The sequence below is a fragment of the Stegostoma tigrinum genome, chromosome 43 (genome assembly GCF_030684315.1).
Source record: "Stegostoma tigrinum isolate sSteTig4 chromosome 43, sSteTig4.hap1, whole genome shotgun sequence".
Lineage (NCBI taxonomy): Eukaryota > Metazoa > Chordata > Chondrichthyes > Orectolobiformes > Stegostomatidae > Stegostoma > Stegostoma tigrinum.
In genome coordinates, this window is record NC_081396.1 from 9,032,578 (window position 1) to 9,052,397 (window position 19,820).

General features: G+C 42.5%; 1 protein-coding gene across 1 annotated transcript; it reads right to left on the minus strand.

Annotated features, from left to right (window-relative positions):
* Positions 1-336: 336 nt before the first annotated feature.
* On the minus strand, positions 337-2,759 carry LOC125448872 (sex peptide receptor-like). The gene is made up of 2 exons (XM_048524425.2): positions 2,698-2,759; positions 337-1,244 (listed from the first exon to the last, which is right to left on the minus strand). Exon 2 carries the CDS (start codon positions 1,165-1,167, stop codon positions 337-339), a length of 831 nt encoding a protein of 276 aa, XP_048380382.2. The 5' UTR covers positions 1,168-1,244; positions 2,698-2,759.
* Positions 2,760-19,820: the final 17,061 nt, after the last annotated feature.

Here is a 19,820-nt window from a genome sequence, read left to right on the forward strand (position 1 = left end):
TATTGAAAGGCAGAGCAGGATCAATGAGCCACATGGCCAACCTTTGCTTTCTAAGAGTTGTACTGAGGGATAAAAGAAACCTCTTTCGTAATATCAGTGCCACTGAGAACTTTGGAAATCGTCATTATGTCCTGTTTGATACATTTCTCATATCGCAGATCATCAGGTGCGTGTGTATCTCCAGGGACAGCTAGTCATATCACAGAATGTGCAGCAGGCGAATTCAAAGAACAGTGTAATTGAGATGAAATGTGCAACCGAACATAAAAAAGGACAAACTATAAACTTGAATTCAAATTGCATTTTACTGTGATTTATGTAGTTTTCTTCTGAGCACTATTTAAAACATTCAAACACGAGTGTCAGGGGGAACTTCACCAAAGTTTTTAACTGCTCTCTGAATTTACTCTGGGTCCCTGCATAAATAAATGGGTTGATGCAGGAACTCAAAAGTTGAAGCATAAATCCGCCTTCCTCAAGGAGAAAATTCGATTCATTGTAATTAGAACCTGAGAAATAACTAACATTTGCAATTTGAACACAGAGGAAAGTCAGGAGAACCAATAAATACGACAGAAGGAAACTGCCTGAGATTGCGAAGAGTAAGACAATGGACTTCCTCCGTTTTTCCATCTCTGGGTCATTCTGATTCTCTCCATTGTTCCTGGTCCGGAGTCTCCTGCGGGCTCTACTGGCCAATACAATATGCCTGACAGTGAGGACATTGAGCAGCAAAATCAGAATGAATGGGAGACAAGGGTTTAAAATGACTATTATCCAGTCAATAGCAACCCAGTGGGGTGAGGTGTAATATGTTGATTTGAGGCTGCAATACCAAGGTACACCGTTAATGATAAAGGAAGGCTCATAAATAAAATACAAAGGGATGTTTCTGAGACAGCTCAGAATGCAGACAGTTGCTATAACCACAGCCGCTACTTTCTCAGTGCAATATTTCATTTTCAGCTTCTGGCAACAAATGGCAATGAATCGATCAAAGGTGAAAGTGACAGTTACCCAGACAGAAGAATCTCTGATTCCATATATAACTGTAAGGCTGGCACTGCAGACTGGGGTAATGGACAAGAATGACATTGGGAAATAAATACCCACAATCCGGTTTAATATCACAGCTGTGATAATGACAAGGACATCCGTCACGGCCATGGATACCAGATAATATGCGATGCATTTGGAAAGTCCGCACCTTTCCCGTGACAGGATTAGAATCACTGAAAGGTTAGCTATGAAAAAAAGATGTAATGAATGAGTACACGATGTTGTAAAATGTCGATGTAGACAAAGAAAGACAAAAACAGACATTTAATAATGCTTAACTTGCTCGAAGTAATTAGAAAGAAAAGAGTCCATATCTTGCAACTGAAAATATTTCTATTCAAGTGCAGAAAAATCTGTAATTTGCAGTAAACTCTCAGTATGATGTAACAGTGGCAATAAGGATACATTCACCGTTTTGATGTTCTTTCTTTTTGATTGAGTTGCATGAAATTCATTCCATTGTGCCGTCAGGCAATGTGTGCAGAGGAACAAAGCTAAAAGTACTCGGAAACATTGGCAGATTGAAGAAGCGAGAATATTATATGAACCATGGAAAATGCCAAAAGAAACAGACAACGTTGAATATCAAACAATCCTAACAGTTTCACATTGAAGTAGATATCCTGGAGAGAGCACTTAAACTGAAGACTCATCTCTAAACGTAAAGAATTCTTCGATTGCACCTGATAATGAATTTAAGCTGATAATGATTTTAAGCTGATGCAGCATTGTTTTGTGACAGACAACAAAGCAACAGTATAGATAAAGTCTCAGTACAGCTCTGTTGGCAGCACTCTCTCTTTCGAGTCCAATGATTTTGGTTTTAAATCCTGCCTTCAGTTTTGACTGAATATTACACTGTTCAGAGTGTTATACCTGTTATAAGTGGAAGATGTGCAAATAAAAGTCGAATATAAAATCTCACTGAACTCTAAAGAAGCCGCTGTTAATATTCCATCACCGACAATAAGTGCTATCCTATTGTAAAATTGAAGTACCTCAGTGTCGGAATGGCATTAGGAAAACAACAAATCAAATCTTCTCGCTTCTGGTGCTAACAACAAACAGAAGAAGCGGGAGAAAATGATAGCACTCAACGCAAATCAGTGCGCTGGCAATGTATAGAAGCTATGCTATTGAAACGGAGAAATAAATTTTAAGGCGGAGAATAAAAACTAGAAATTTGTTGAAAAACGTTTTGTTGGTTCTCAGAGATATTAAGTCCCTTAAAAGGGAGGCGAGGTATTCTAATCTCTGGTGAAGTTGTCATACTGTTACTGGACCTTAGGGCTGCTCTCTCGTTAGTGAGAGGTGACTTTTGATGGGTTAACATGAAGGTCACTGCACCTCAGGCGATGCGAGAGGTTGAGAAGGAGAGGCCTTTGCTGCAACCTCAGCCAGTGCAGGAATTGAACCAGAAACCTGCATCCGGCCAAGTGACCTCACTGACTCCCACAAAATTACATGCCCTAAATAGACAATCCCGTTGAATGTGACCGCATTGCCGGACTGAATTCAAAAAAAGAAATATGGGAGTTTTGACACTGCAATATTGATAACTGAAAGAAGGAGTAAACTCATCTGAAAAAAGTTCAAAAAGCTATTAAAAATCATTCTTACTCAACAAGGAACAAATACCTGGAACTCCTATAGCTGCTAGGATTGGATAGTAAATAGCAAAGACCAGCCCTTTTGGTAATCCGTGCATTTCAGACTCAAGCTGCAGTTGTATTTGGGGTGATAGACACATTTGTACCTGATGCCAGGCTCCAGGGACTCAATTAAACACCTTGGACTTTTGCAATAATTACACTAATTGGAGAAACCAAATTAGACATTCTTCAGGCTTGGTTTGTCTTCAATTTTGATCAGATAGCAATTTTATTCATGAGCACTGGCACTGTTCCAAAGTGAAGGACTGAGAGGGTGTGGTCTCCTCGATTAAAAAATGTGCAATACTAAACAGGCGATGAAAAATATGCACAAGTGTGCAGTGCATGACGTACCCATGACTATGAATAAGATATCTCGGAACTGAGATATTCTGTTTTATTGGACAGTGCAGCCACGTCTCCTCTTCTGATATTTGCTCAGTCTGTACGATCACTGATTAGGTTCAAGTCTGTCTGAAACTGCATAAACAATGAAAGGGAACAGTCCGTGCACGGATTATGGACATGTCCATCATATTTCATACTGTGTTAACAGGTCGATGATTTATAAAATTATTTTGAGTGCAGATTGGACTGTATGTGAAACATTATATTGTATTCCGACGTGACAAGCACAGGTTGATCAGGTTCAATTCAACATGCACAGGCTCAATTCGACAGTTATATTTGAATTGCTGTTTACTGCTTTCTGGCTGTGCCTTTACAGCTGGTAAAGCCTATTCAGTGTGATTACATTCAGCAGAAACCGGTCCAATAAATATTATTACATTCTGTCTGCACCGGACCATGTCACTGTGGTCATCTTCACCACGGAGTTGCATGGGGCAGGATGGGGTTAAATCCATTTATTGAACATAAAGGGACTTGCCCAGTTTCACAAGGTCAAATTAAGTGTAGACAAGCCCATCCAGTACTCTTCTGTAACAAAAGGACAGCTGATGCCCTCAGGGCGAGTTTGGTCAGGGCAGAAACGTGCAGTTGAGCACAATTCACCACAACGTCGAGAGAATCATTGTGAATCTGTCTACTATGAGTACGGTGAAAGAAACCAGTTGAGAATATTTACATTCACTGTTGAAAATTTCCATTCAGCTCAGTGCACAGTTACATTCAGCGTAAACAGGATCAGCTGTGGACACTTCTCTTCAGTGTACCAAGCCCAGTTCAGCAGATCTGTCCAGACGTGTCAGCGCAGCATGAAATATGATAGAACTTCTGGTTTTGACCAAGACTGCACTACTTTGGGAACAGGTGAGTGCATTGAGTTTTGAATGGTGAGGCAGAAAATGGTAAAATGGCAAGTTTTGCATTTCTTGCATTTGCAAGATTTTCTCTTAAAAGAAGCTGTTATTTCAGATGAGTACCTGAAATGTACCTGACAAGGTATGAAGAGATAGCACCTGCGAAGGGCCGAAATAAATAATATTCTATGTAGAAATCCCCTGCTTGCTCCACTATTCATCAAGGGTAATCTAAAAATCGTTAACTTCATTTTCATACCTAATACCCTTGTTTCTATTGCTGATTAAAAACAAAATCTATCTCAGCCTGGAAATACGTCATCACACAGCCTCGACTCATCTCTGTGGTAATGAACTGCACAAATTCATAACCCACTGACAGAAGAAATTCCTCCTTGCCTCTGTCTTAAATGTGCAACTGCTTATTCTGAGATTATGCCGCTACTCTTCTGCAAAAGCGAACTTTCCTCATTATATTCCAACAACCACATTTTCACTCTAAATTAACCTGTTTATATTTCTCTGCAGATGTTTTGACTCATCCTCGCCACTTATCTTCCGACCAACTTTGCTCTTAACACAATCATTTGCCTTATAACTGCACTTCCAGCACTCATCCCAGCGATGCTCCACGAGTTGCCAATTGCCATCTGGAAAATGTCCCCCTGATCCTAAGTCTGTCTTCTATTAATTCTCTCGTTCTCTATTCATGTAAATATATGACCTACCCACCATGGACTCTTATTCAGTAGTCTTATTTGCAGGAACGTTTCCAATACCTTTCGAAAATTCAGATCTTTTACATCTATAAGTTCCCCTTTATCTGCTTGTCTGTTACTTCCTCAGAGAATCATGGTTAATTTGTGGGTCATGATTTCCATTTTGATGAAGACATGTTGAATCAGCTTGGTTTGGTTATGTACTTTTAAATTTTCAGCAATTACATAATTTATAATGGACTTTAACACTTTTCTAATGACAATTTTGACGCTAATTAACCTGAGTTTTGTCTCTGTTTATTTTCCTGTCCTTTGGGACATTTTGAGAAGCTAAGGATTCTTGGAATGTCACTACCATGCATCCATTGTCTCTTTAGCTGTTTAGTTTGTATCCGAGGGCACAACCCATCACGTCCACGGGGCTTGTCAGCTTTGAAACTCAATAATTACCCCAGTAATTTTTCTCTCGTCATGTTCTTTTGATTTATTTCCTTCTTCCTCTATTGTGCCTTGATTATATAGTACATCAGGAATGCTGCTGTGGTTATTTGCACGCAAGGGACAACCTCTCACTCACTCACATCTCCAACTACGTCTCTATGAGATTTTCTGGAGGTCTACTTCCGACTTTTCACAGCACCACTTTCATGCTCACTACTCCTTTATTTCGTGATACACTCTCCCAGTGGTAATATTTCTTCATTCCTGTTGCCGCATGGGCAATTTGTTCTCACCCTAAAGCATTTTGTGAAAAATTCATGAAAATCCTCGAGAATCGTCACTGCTCCATTGACTTTAAATTTAAAATATCGACGTAAAGTGTTCATTCAGTGAGGCATTGAATTGGCACAACAGAACAGCACAGGAAAAGGAATAGGCCATTCAGCGCCTTGAGCCTCCTCCACCAGTCAATGAGATAATGCTTGATCTGTGGCCCAATTCCAAATGCTTGCACTGGGCCCCAATCCCTGAATACTTTTGGTTCCAAAAAATGTCGATTTAATAGCTGAGTTAGATTAGATTCCCTACAGTGTGGAAACAAGCCCTTCAGCCCAACAAGTTAACACTGCCCTTTGAAGCATCCCACCCTAACCAATCTCCCAATGACCCACACAGCCCTGAGCAATACGGGCAATTTAGCAGGGCCAATGCACCTTGCCTGCACATCTTTGGACTGTGCGAGGAAACCAGAGAAGCTGGAGGAAACTCAAGCAGACACAGGGAAAATGTGCAAACTCTGCACAGACAGTTGCCCAAGGCTGGAATCATACCTGGGTCCCTGGTCCTGTGAGGCTGCATTGCTCACCACTGAGCCATCGCATCAATCACCGTTTGAGGAAGAGAGTTGCAAAGCTCCATTACCAGAGCATTTTAAAGTCTCTCCTGAATGGCCAGGCTCCAATTCACAGAGTATGTCCCCGAGTTCTAGAATCTTTCACCAGTGGAAGTAAGTTCAGCTACCCTGTCTTTCTGTGTTAATGTCTTGGCAGCCTTGGTTAGACCTCCCCCTAACCTTTCCAATTCTAAGCCCTAATTTATCTCATCTCTCCTCATAATTTAACCTCTGAAATCGAGACATCATCTTTGTAAACCTGCACTGAATGCCTTCCAGGGCCAAAACATCCTTCCTCAGGTGTTGAGACTACATCTGCTCACAGTACGAACCCGAGTTTTGCATACCTTGTGTGCGATCTGCATTCTTATACTGAAGCCCTTTAGATATGAAAGCCAGTATTTTATTAGCCTTCTTGATTACTTTCTGCACCTATGCAAGGCATTTTAAAGAGCCATACCCCTGAACGCCCAAATCTCATTGAACATCCACTGAATTCAATTTTGGGACTTCTATAAAATATCCTGATCTATACAAAAGTTAAAAATGAATGCTTTTTGAAAAGAAAACTGACACTCCTTTCCAATGATAAAAAATCACCAGTCTCAACATAGGTTCCCTGATAGAGTGAAGTGATCGTTTATCTGTTACATTTTTGCCTCCAACAATCATTATGCGATCCTTTGACATGTAATATCATGTAATTAATTGAAATCTTCATGAAAGAAAACTGCATGACATTAAATTATCCAGTTCACAGAGCATTCCTTACATTAGTATTCACTACATTTCCTCCATCTGGTCGCTTCTGATCTCCTGTCGCCCGAGGCTCGTGATCACACATTCAGTTGCAAGGAATTCATTTCTGATGTTTTGCTGGTTCCCATCTGAATATGCGGTCTCCCCTTAGTAGTCCTTCATCTGTTTTACAACATTCCAAACTTTGCAACCCATCTCCCTCCATCGAAACACTTGTCTCTCTTTCCATTCACTTGTCCAACTTTGTGTATTTCCATCCTCCTGGCCTTCTGACTCTGTTTCACATCCAGCACAAACTGCCTTTAGATCTTGACTGTTCCACTACCTCCAGTCTTGCTGATTGTTACACCTTATCTTCTCATTCCTGCACCAAATGCAAGTCTCTTGCTTCATGTTTGTTGCTCATGGCCACAACAAACATATTTTGCATCCTCCTACCTTTGTGTGATTGGCTGACAACGTGATTGAATTTTCCTGGGAGTTTCTGATGGCTTTCAGGGATGAATTTGTCCTGCCCTGGCATGTATTTTGACTGTTGGATACCCGTTGTATTAATGGGGTGAGTTCTTCAATCCTGCTGATTGATCTTTGGTCACCTTGATTGTCACATTGACGTGATCTATGACTCCCCACACCTTTGGAGTCGAATCTGCATCGTAAATCTGAAGGTTCTCTTATTCTGGTTGTTGCATCAGTTGCAAATATTACATAAATGTCTTCTGCACAAAAACGCAGCATTGCTCATGTGCAACATCCATTTGCTCAGCCGATTGTGAAATCTTATAGCAGACACCTGCAAATCCCTGAAAGGAGCCAGAAGCAATGAAATGCAGGACGGCTGTCATCTTAACCACAATCTGGGCAACTGAGCATGGTGTCTGCCTCCAGGTGACAACAGATTTCAACACAAAAGTTCAAGAACGTGTAAGTTTCCTGAGGTGCAGTTGCCTAGACACATCCAGAAAGTTGTTCTTCAGTATATGTGGATTGTTTGGGGGATATTGCTTCAATGAGTTGGAGTCTGTGTTCGTCTCCCTCCTCAGTGAGCAATGAAGGTGTTGATTTTGGTGTCAGTACTGCTCGACTAGTTTCTAATCCGAACCGTCAGAACTGCAGAAGCTACTTCGACACTGCTGAGGAGGGCAACGGTTGGGAAGTCCAGATAATGTAATCAAAAGTCCAAGTTGCCCTTTAAGGTCTTGCAAATTGCCTCTACAACAATAAAATTACACTCTGAGCAAGACCATTCAGCAAAATCTTTGAACTTGTTTCAATATTTGAAGGCTTTCCGACCTGAATTTCATAGCCCCATCTAGCCCTGCAATGCATTCAACTTGGTGACCCTAGAGAGTTTTAGATAGCCTAAGGACCCCCTGCACTAGCGCAGTTTGACACAGAATGCAGGGTTATGGCTTAGTTAACTGGCTTTTCGCATTTTTATTCAAGTCTGGCAGCCTTGCTGTGTGAGCAGGCCTTTAAATATCCATCAGTTAATGAGTTCAAGTCAAAATATTGACCTGCTGCAACTTTGCCTTCTTTATCTCCGAGCGCCTCTTCTTCTAAATTGTTGTATCCACATTTATAATGGCACCCACCTTATAATCTGTTACTTCATCTGTCAGGACAGTTGTTGAACCTTTGGTTTTCTTTGAAAAAAACAACAGGGTATCAAGAAAAGTGAGAATTCTTCAAAACCATTGTTTTGCATCACTGAGCGCCTCTGTTTGTGCTGCATAGAACATCTTATTTCCGAAGAACGTGGTTTATCAATCTGCTGATGTCGCATATTTTTCACTGTGGTCTGGTACCTCAGACTTGTACACAGTAAAACCGAAATGTGAATCTAAATATTTATATTGAAGCACGTAAGTAATATATCTTTAAAAAATAAGAATAACTTTGGAATTAATTACATTTAAATACAGTGGAATAATACTGCATTAAAGATTTAATTACCCCCCGTCAGCTTCACTTGTAAGACAGTAATTGATTTTTAACCCCAGGTAAGCAATGACATGCTCGCTCATCAAATCATGCCAACTTGCACCAGGAGTAACACAAAGGAACTACTAGAAAATAGCCAGAGGGGAAATGGGACAAATTAGGTACAAGGAGGAAATAATTAGAAACGGTAGGCATAGCTCAGCAATTGGGGTGAACGGTGGATCAGTGATAAGCAGTGCTGCCTCACGATGTCAGGATTTCGGGCCTCACTCAACCCTTGGGCGACTGTCTGTGTGGAGTCTGCACATTCTCTCTGTGTCTGAGTGGGATTCGTCTCGGTACTCCAGTTTCCTCCCAAAGGTCAAAAGTGTGCAGGTTAGGTGGTTTAGTCATGGGGAATGCAGGGTCACTAGGATAACTTCGTAGATCTTGGTGGGATGTTCTTTGTAGATTCAGAGTGCCACTTGATGGGCTGAATGGTAACTTATGCACTTGCGAAATTCTATGAACTGAATGACCACTCTGACTCGGTGTTCAGGAATTAGAACATTGCTACTATATCTGTGGAGAAAGACTTTATGAAGGTAAAGAAATTGGACAAGCAAAAAAAGGGAGAATTAAATGTATGGTACTGTCCAAATAATCATCATCCAGCCATAATGGATATCTCTTGCGTTGATGAGCAGAAGCAATTGTAGAAATATGAGATTGCAGCCACGATTTTTCAATCCTCCTTCAATACTGGTATCGTGGCAAACGAATGAATGGTTGAATGCATTACATCTGTGAAATTTAAAGGTAATAAACCAAGCAATCATGAGTCAGTCACCAAATGTCACTCTTGCTGGGCAGAGGGGGCATCTGTAGAAATCATTATCTGTGATAGAAATAATTTACACTTGGAGATAGTAAATGACAGTCTGTATGGCTTTGTAAAAGACAAAACCTGGCAAACATGATTGAGTTGATGATTAGGTGACGAATGAAAGTAGTCCTTTTGATGTTAAATATATAGATTTAATAAGATGTCCCATTCCATTCTGATATGTTAGCAAACTTCAATCCCATTGGATTAACGATCCCTGGCAGGACACAAATTTGGCAACGAACACAAAACAGGAAATGTTGGTGAATCAATGGTAAATTGCCAGAAAAACTCATCAAGTCTGGGGAAAGGTCACTCGGTCTGAAACGTTAACACTGATTTCTTTCCACAGATGCTGCCAGACCTGCTAGCCTTTTCCAGAAATTTCTGTTTTTAATTTCTGATTTACAGCGCCCAAATGTCTGTTGAGGACAAAGAGACCTAAAGGTTCAGGTACAGAATTCTTTGAAATTTGCAGTAAAAGTAGCCAGGCTGGGTAAGAAGTCACTAAATAAGCTTGCCTTGAAAGCTCAGACCTTTGAGTGTCGGAGTTAGGATGTCATGTTGAGGTTGTGCAGGACATTGGTGGAATCTCTCCTGAAGTATTGTGTGCCGTTCTGGTCACCATGTCAGAGGAAGGATATTATTGACCTGGAGAGGTCTCAGCAAAGATTCACCAAGATGTGTAGGTTTGCTTTATAAAAACAGGCAAGATGGGCTAAGATTTTTTTTCACTGGAGGGCAGGAGTTTGAGGAGGATCTGACACAAATTTATAAAATTTTGAGAGGCGTAGTCAAGGTAAATAGCAAAAGTCCTTTGCCTAAAGTGGGGGAGTTCAAAACTGTGGGGCAGATTTTTAATGTGAGCAGGCAAAGACTTAAAAATTACACGAGGAGCAACATTTTTTTACTTAGCAAGTGTTTGGTGCATGGAATGAACTTCCAGCGAAAGTGATGGGTGTGAGTACAGTTACGATGTTTAAATGGTATTCCAAGAAGCACATGAATAGAAACGGTTTGAAGGGATATGGTCCAAACACAGGCAGGTGGGACAAATTTTGTTTGAGGATATAGTCAGCGTGGATTCGTTGGATGGAAGTGTCTGTTTCTATGCTGCTTAATTCTCCGAATCTGTATGACAAAGGGGAAAAAATGATCCAGCAGACCTCAGACACATGCATATATCACATCCATGCTTCCATTTGGTAGAAGAGATTTTGGTTAAGGAACAAAGAGCAAAGAAAATTACTGAAAAGCAACAGGCTCTTCGACCCTCCAAGCCTGCGCGGATCTAGATTGTCTATCAAAATCGATCACCTATTTTCCAAGGATCTGTATCCCTGTGCACCCTCCCCAATCATGTATCTGTCTAGATGCATCCTAAATGATGCTATCGTGCCCGCCTCTACCACCTCCGCTGGCAACGCATTCCAGGCACCCACCACCCTCTGCATAAAGAACATTCCACATATATCTCCCTTAATCTTTCCCCCTCTCACCTTGAAACCGTGACTCCTGGTAATTGAGTTTCCCATTCTAGGGAAATGCTTCTTTCTATCCACCCTGTCTATACCCCTCATGATTTTGTGGACCTCAATCAGGTCCCCCCTCAACCTCCATATTTCTGATGCAAATAATCCTAATCTACTCAACCTCTCTTCATAGCTAGAGCCCTCCATACCAGGCAACATCCTGGTGAACCTCCTCTGCACCCTCTCCAAAGCATCCACATCCTTTTGGTAATGTGCAACCAGAACTGTATACAGTATTCCAAATGTGGTCAAACCAAAGTCCTATACAACTGTGTCATGAACTGCCAACTGTTGCCCTCAATACCCCGTCCGATGAATGAAAGCATGCAGTATGCCTTCCTGACCAGTCTATCGACCTGCGTTGCCACTTTCAGTGTCCATGGACCTGAACACCCAGATCTCTCTGCGTATCAATTTTCCCCAGGACTTTTCCATATATTGTATAGTTCGCTCTTGAATTGGATCTTCCAAAATACACCACCTTGTATTTGCGTGAATTGAACTCCATCTGCCATTTCTCTACCAAACTCTGCAAGATATCTATATTATACTGCATTCTCCAACAATCCCCTTCACCATCTGCTACTGCACCAAATTTAGTGTCATCTGCAAATTTGATAATCAGACCATCTACACCTTCCTCCAGATCATTTATGGATATCACAAACAACTGTGGTCCACCACCGATCACTGTGGAACGCCACTGGTCACACTTCTCCATTTTGAGAAACTTCCTTCCACTACAATTCTCGGTCTCCTGTTGCAGTCTCCTGTTAAGGCAGAGATTCTTCAATGTGCATACCAGTTCAGGGAGGAGCAACAGAACGGTCATTCTGAGCTGCAGCACTGACAGAGATTTAAGTTTTGCAAATCTTTGTGGGAAACTAAAAACTTTCCGTATTCTTTACTGAAGAACAAATTTAGAAAGCTAATAACTTTCCCTGTGGAAGAAGCTCTTAGATTCTTCTGCCACACTGTAATTCCCAGTAATGACCATCTTAATTCACTCGATGTGTAAGAATCTGGTGCCTGAGTTAGTTCTCATGTCTCTTGTTGCTAACTGAAAGTTAAAGAAGGTGTTTCACCAGAACTGCAGGCGCCTTGCTTTCTTTGACTCCTTGTTTAGATTTTCCTGCTGCTCTATGAGAGGAAGAAAAAAGATACAAAGTGATTTGGTAGATTCTCTTTCATTTCCTCAGTTGCAGTTACCACGTTGTCGGAGTGTGTCTTTCAGAGCACATGCCAATGTTAGTGACCCTATGCCGGACTGAGGCACTCGTTTTATCTGAGTTTGTGAACCTCTTCAATCTTGCTGATGACTGGATGAGCTGCAAATGGATCTGGCTGCTTTAAAAAGGCAAACATTATGCATCTGAAGGTGAAAGTTCATTCTGTTTCGAACCCAGTGTTTAAAGCGAGCGACAAAACTTGAGAAAAGATACGCAGTTCATGCTTTCTTTAGTGAACTTTGTGACACATGACATTTGCTGCTCACAGAGTCTCAAAAATGCATTCAGTTTATCATCTTCATATTGGCTTTTGGGATCTGGTAGAAAGTTGATGTTGCCGGTGGAGATCCCCAATCAAGGAATGAAATGGCAGAGCAAGATCAAAGATCCGAGAGGAATATTGCTGCACATTGCCACATGTCTATTGGCGCACGTTATACTGCGTTGGCAATGCCCGAGGCATCCCATCAGTCAGTAGATTTATTTCATTAATTCACAGGATGTGGATGTCGCTGCCTTGGTCGGTATTTGTTGCCCATGTAAGAGTCAGTTCTGTGGGTTGGGAGTCACGTGTAGAACAGACTAGATATAGATATACATCCCAGATGTCCAAGTTCTTTAAGGACCGCAACTTTCCCCCCACGGTGATCGAGAACGCCCTTGACCGCGTCTCCCGCATTTCCCGCGACACATCCCTCACACCCCGCCCCCGCCACAACCGCCCCAAGAGGATCCCCCTCGTTCTCACACACCACCCTACCAACCTCCGGATACAACGCATTATCCTCCGACACTTCCGCCATTTACAATCCGACCCCACCACCCAAGACATTTTTCCATCCCCTCCCCTGTCTGCTTTCCGGAGAGACCACTCTCTCCGCGACTCCCTTGTTCACTCCACACTGCCCTCCAACCCCACCACACCCGGCACCTTCCCCTGCAACCGCAGGAAATGCTACACTTGTCCCCACACCTCCTCCCTCACCCCCATCCCAGGCCCCAAGATGACATTCCACATCAAGCAGAGGTTCACCTGCACATCTACCAATGTGGTATACTGCATCCACTGTACCCGGTGCGGCTTCCTCTACATTGGGGAAACCAAGCGGAGGCTTGGGGACCGCTTTGCAGAACACCTCCGCTCAGTTCGCAAAAAACAACTGCACCTCCCAGTCGCAAACCATTTCCACTCCCCCTCCCATTCTCTTGATGACATGTCCATCATGGGCCTCCTGCACTGCCACAATGATGCCACCCGAAGGTTGCAGGAACAGCAACTCATATTCCGCCTGGGAACCCTGCAGCCATATGGTATCAATGTGGACTTCACCAGTTTCAAAATCTCCCCTTCCCCTACTGCATCCCTCAACCAGCCCAGTTCGTCCCCTCCCCCCACTGCACCACACAACCAGCCCAGCTCTTCCCCCCCACCCACTGCATCCCAAAACCAGTCCAACCTGTCTCTGCCTCCCTAACCGGTTCTTCCTCTCACCCATCCCTTCCTCCCACCCCAAGCCGCACCCCCCGCTACCTACTAACCTCATCCCACCTCCTTGACCTGTCCGTCTTCCCTGGACTGACCTATCCCCTCCCTACCTCCCCACCTACACTCTCTCCATCTATCTTCTTTACTCTCCATCTTCGGTCCGCCTCCCCCTCTCTCCCTATTTATTCCAGTTCCCTCCCCCCATCCCCCTCACTGATGAAGGGTCTAGGCCCGAAACGTCAGCTTTTGTGCTCCTGAGATGCTGCTTGGCCTGCTGTGTTCATCCAGCCTCACATTTTATTATCTTGGAATCTCCAGCATCTGCAGTCCCCATTATCTCTTAGATATAGATATAAGTTTGCTTCCCTAAAGGACATCAGTGAACTGGATCTTCTCCCTCCAACAAATATTTCATTGCCAGCTTAAGCTCTTTTTTTCTGGATTGGTTATTAAATTCAAATCCCAGTAACCACCATGGCAGGACATGAACCAGGAACCCCAAAGCGTTACCTCGGTCTCTGTAGATTGCAACACCACTTTAGAAAGCTTTCATCCGTCGGCTGGTGCAACGAGGTGTCCCATTTTAATGCAAAGGACTGCAAATCTAGTATGTAATTCACACGTTGGTACAAATCACACTCGCGTCGTCATTTCAGTGAGTGTTTATGCCAATGATCTTGTAGTTGTTTGCCCAGGTTTTCTAAGAACTGGAAGCTTCTTGTCAACTTATCATACTGGAGAATGTATACTTCAGGGAAAAATAGAACAGGGATTGGCAACCATCACTTAAACTTCATTGGAATGCGGATTCAATTACAATGATGTAAAGGGACAAGAATTTCCTTCATCTCCTCTTTTCCATCATTACATTCTGTGCATTTGAATCCAACACAAGATAAATGAGAACGACCAGGAATGAGACAGCAGAAGCACAGGTTTATCATGTAGAAATATTTATAAGTCTTTTTCCAATAATGAGAAGAGTGAGAAATAGGATCCCTACAGTGTGGGATCAGGCTGTTCATCATTTCAAACCCACACCGACCGTTGAAGAGCATCACATTCAGAACTACAGCCCCAGCCTATCCAGAAACCCTGCATTTGCCATGACCAATCCTTCGAGGCTGTACATCTTTAGACAGTGGGAGGAAGTTGGGGCACCCGAAAGAAGCCAACGTGGACACAGGGAGAACATGCAAACTCCACATCGACAGTCTCCAGCATTTAGATCCGAACCTGGGTCCCTGGCGCTGTGAGCCAACAGATCTAACCACTGTGCACCTTATCACAGAATTTATTCAACCCGATGAGAAACCAGTGAGATCAGAGTAATTGCAGAATTGGATTTTGCTGTCACATCTGGGACTGAACTGTATTCAATCTGACAACTGAGATTAATTCGAATTGATAGCTGGGCTAGGGTTTAACATTTTGGCAATCAGTTTTCTGCATCTTAGAACGTAACTAGAAATGAAGTCTTTCTTCAGGTTGTCCTCATGTTTCTATAAGATGAAATAAACAATAGTTCATTTATACTTTTTGCATTTTAAGTACTGTCTCAATGATCAAAACTGGTCAGCTTACATTTGGAACTGCAAACATAGATTGGGTAATTGCAATATAAAATTCAGTTTGTAAACTGAACCTTGAGTTTCTGGTCATTTGTCATTTTAATTTTCCGCCCCACTTCCACACTGGCCTTCGTCTCCTGCAATGCTCCAAGGAACCTGAATGGGAGATCAAGGAACAGCCTTCAATTCAGCACTTTCCAAGCATCCAGATTCAACATGGAGTTTAGCAGTTTCTACACTACAGCATAGTGTAGAATGCTGCATCAAAAAGTCCCTGGAGCCTGAAGCTCTGTTTGCATGTGCCTGCTCCTTCTCATTTCCCACCCAATGGGAATAGTTCTTGCCTCACTCAAGCAATCTCAAAATTCTTGATCAAAACGACCACTTAATTATTGAATTTCAGGGACTATCTCCCTCCTAGTATGGTGATACATTTTAGAAGAAGAGATAGAGAGGCAGTATATAATTAACGATGCAATTATAAAGAATATGCAGGGATCAAAGGATTTCTGTTTCATGTACACGTATCTTTAAGGTTCATAGGATATATTCATTATCAGCAGAGCAAATTGGATCTCCAGCTTCATAAGCATTGGTATTGAGAACAAAAGGGAGGAAAGTAATACTGGACATTTATAAAGCTCTTGTTCGGCCTCAATGAGAGTGTTGTTTCCACTTCTGTTGCCAGGATCCTGGGGAGTGTGCAAAAGTGCTTTACCTGGTTCGCCTCGGCAAAACAAGTCGAGAAGAGATTTGACTGAGCTACAGGATTTACAACAGGTTTAAATAAGGTAGAGAAAGACAATGTATTCCCATTAGCAGCTTTTGCACAAATTAGGGACACATCAAAGTTCCTGGGAAAGAAGGGGGTGGGAAATATGTGTTAAGAACATTTTCACATAATTCATGGTGATGTTCTGCAGCTTGCTGCCTCTCATGGTGTCTGGAAAAGAACACTGATTGATTTGAAAACGAAATTGAGTCAGCTTTTGAGAGAAAGATCAAGCAGAACTCAGGATAGAACTCAGGAATGGGTGTGTGGTTCTACACAGCAAGAATGGACTCAAAATTCTGAACAGCCTGCTCTGTTGATTCTGGAATCTGATTCTAGTGTAATGGAAATTAAAATTATAGGGGCAGACGAAGGGTTAAATCTTACAGTGATCAGCATGTAACGTAGAACTAAGGACTAGCATGATGTAATGGGGTCAACCTGCGGCGAAGGACCATTGTGACTGTTTTAGTAATAAATAAGAAACTTGGATACAGGCACAAGACAGCTTCTCGATGCAAATTAGCAACAAAATGGCTTCTAGGCTGCGAACTTTATTAATTCTGCTAGAGCTACATAAATCACTAACCCTCAGACTTCTGCAAAGGAAGGTAGTAGACAATGCGCTTTTCAGAATACAGTAGTATCCTGATAAGATAGAGGAGTATGAACCACTCTAACTGATCTTCAAGTGCAGGTGCAGTGGCTCTCTGTCGGAAGATAAAAAAGTGATCTAAGTGTGGTGACATAAGTTGTTTACCAGTTAATATCATTGGACTTAGTAACTGTCTTATAGATTAGGTACAAAGTAGAAGACCATTGTGGCAGAAAATAACCATAGTGTAATAGGTTAAGTTTAAAATAAAAGACCATTGTGGCAGGAAATGATCAGGATGGAATAGGTAAAGTCTAATAAGTAGAAAACCACTGTGGCAGAAAGTAGAGAACTGCTGCAGCAGAAAGTGATTCAGAAGACGAATAGCTTCAGAGAGATAACAGGAGCTAACATAATTGGTCTGCTGCATAGCTTTGGAGAGATAACAACTGGTTATGCTGATAATCTTTGAAGAAAGTATGATAACTAAAAAGTAGAAAGAATAACGGACCCCGGGATTCGGGAGCAATCAGGAAATCATTTTCTGATTGTCACAGAATAAAAGTTTAACTTCCTGAAGAATTCTCCACGTCTCCTGGTAGGTTCTCCACTACCAGTGCAATCTCCCGTTGTATTCTAAACATTAGAATTCAGTTGTCACACACACCAAGGGTATTGGAGCAATAATATGGCTGTGGCCTCGAGTTGAATACAGCTCTCCAAGCTTAATCTAACCACAGTTTGGTTGTCTCCCTGCATTTTCTGTTTCACTTATAGCTCAAATCTTCTCCAAACAAAAGAACAGACAAATGCTAACCCTTCCAAATTTAGATGTTCATGTTATTCCGACCCTTACGGATCAAAAGCCTCTCACAAATGTTGATGTAATTTTAGATTCAAGTTTTCCGCCTGTCAATGCTTCCACATGCCACCCTACTACCCCCGCCAATAAGTTCACAAATCCTTCATTGTCATCCGGGGCAGATAGTCAGCAGAGACAAACATTTCTCTTGGCTTGAGTTTGCTGAGCATACATCCTTTCCATCTCATCCTTTAAGGAATGAAGGTTATGCTTAAACTCTACTGCACCTCTCCTCACATGATGTGTCTTGCAGATTGCTGCCCCCAGTGGAGATGGCAGCAATAAGTTAGGCCCTCCAAAGGAAACAAAGTCACCAATTACAGGCTGTTAGTTTCGTGCTTGGAAGCTGTGGTTAAGCTGGGCCATTATGAAGCTTCCCTGTCCACTCTGCAGACTTCCCATTCACTCATTTTCTCACTATCTAACTCATTAAACTTTTCATTGGACTCATCCGAGTACAGGTGACGACAAAGCTAATTCTAGTTCTAATTCATCAATAAGCTTGCATGGTCAGGAGAGACAGCAACACAGCTGTGACAATACAGTTCAGCGAATTTGGAGGCAATGTGGGAATTTCAAGCAGGGAGTAAGTGGTGTTTTCTGCTTGCTTCTTTTTTAGCTCATAATTTGTAAAGTTTTTTTAACAGAATAAATTGAAACCCAGGATCAGGGTTGCAGTGCAAAGGAGTGACATTAAAGCTTACTTCTGGCAAGTTGTGGTAAAGTAACCCGCTCCACCCAGAGCTCCTCTGCATCATCTGTTCTTTTTCATTCATTTTTCCCTTCATTTTCAGCTGTCCTGGAGCAGCTGGAGAGGAAGTAGTGCCAGTGCTGTGCAAGGAGAAGCAAATACTGAAGCAGTGTGAGAGGAAGCGAGCCCTGGAGCAGTGCAAGGGGAAGAGAGTCTCAGTGCAGCGCAAGGTGAATTGAGTCCCAGAGCAGAGTGAAGTGAACGAGTCCCAGTATAGTGTGAGGGGAAGCGAGTCCCAGTAGGGCGCAAGCAGATGTGAATGCCGGATCAGCGCGAGGGGAATGAGTCCCTGTGCAGTGCAACTGACCTCGATGCAGCTGTGTGCCAGTGGAGAGTGGACTGGAGACTTGGAGGAGAGGGGATAGTTATTGGACTGCTGATTTGCTGCTGTTGAGGGGAGGTGGTGACCTCGTGTTATTACTGCAGGGCCGTTAATCCAGCAACCCTAGAAATTTTTCTGAGGACCTGGGCTTGAATCCCATCACTGCAGATGATGGAATTTGAAATCAATAAGTATCGGGAATGAAGATTCTAATGATGACAGTGAATCCGTTGCTGATTATTTGGAGGGAAAACAAATCTGGCTCACTGATAGTGGGAACTGCCGATGCTGGAGAATCTGAGATAACTAGGCGTAGAGCTGGATGAACACAGCCAGCCAAGCAGCATCAGAGCAGCAGGAAAGCTGACGTTTTTGGGTCTAGACCCTCCTTCAGGAATGTGGGAGGGAAGGGGAATTTGAAATAAATAGAGAGAGAGAGAGGAGGAGGCAGATGGAAGAGTGATAAAGGAGCAAATAGGTGTAGAGGAGACAGACAGGTCAAAGAGGCTGGGATTGAGTCGGTAAAGGTGAGTGCAGGTGGGGAGTTAGGGTGGGGTAGGTCAGTCCAGGGAGGATGAACAGGTCAAGGGGGTGGGATGAGGCTGTAGGTAGGACGTGGGGTTGGGGCTTGAGGTGGGAGGAGTGGATAGTTGGGAGGAAGGACGGAGACAGGTTAGTAAGTATTTGTCTTTTGTATACGATATTCATAACAGGCATTTGGACTTGAAATGGCGCTATTACAGACTGTCATTGTAAAACTTTTCACTGTGCTCCTGTACTTCTGTACTGGACTACACGTGACAATAAAGGATATTTTATTCCGTTCTCTTCTAAAACACAATTTCATTGGTTGGTGACAGCTACTAATTTGATCATATTGCATAAGTTACTTTCAATGTGAAGGTGAATAGGAGACATATTTGCAGTGCAGTACGAAATTTCTAAAACTCAAAGTAAGAACTAAGTAATTAAAAGAGAGATCCTCGGACAGGTGAAATGATGTAACTGCATGAGATGGGAACTGATGGACGCCATTCTGGTTCATAGTGACCACAGCTGTAGCAAGTGCAAACCAAAGAAATGTGGTGCAGTAATTCAGATACAAAA

Coding starts and splice junctions, on each gene's coding strand:
- LOC125448872 (XM_048524425.2), bottom strand. CDS start 1,167: ATGGCCGTGACGGATGTCCTTGTCATTATCACAGCTGTGATATTAAAC.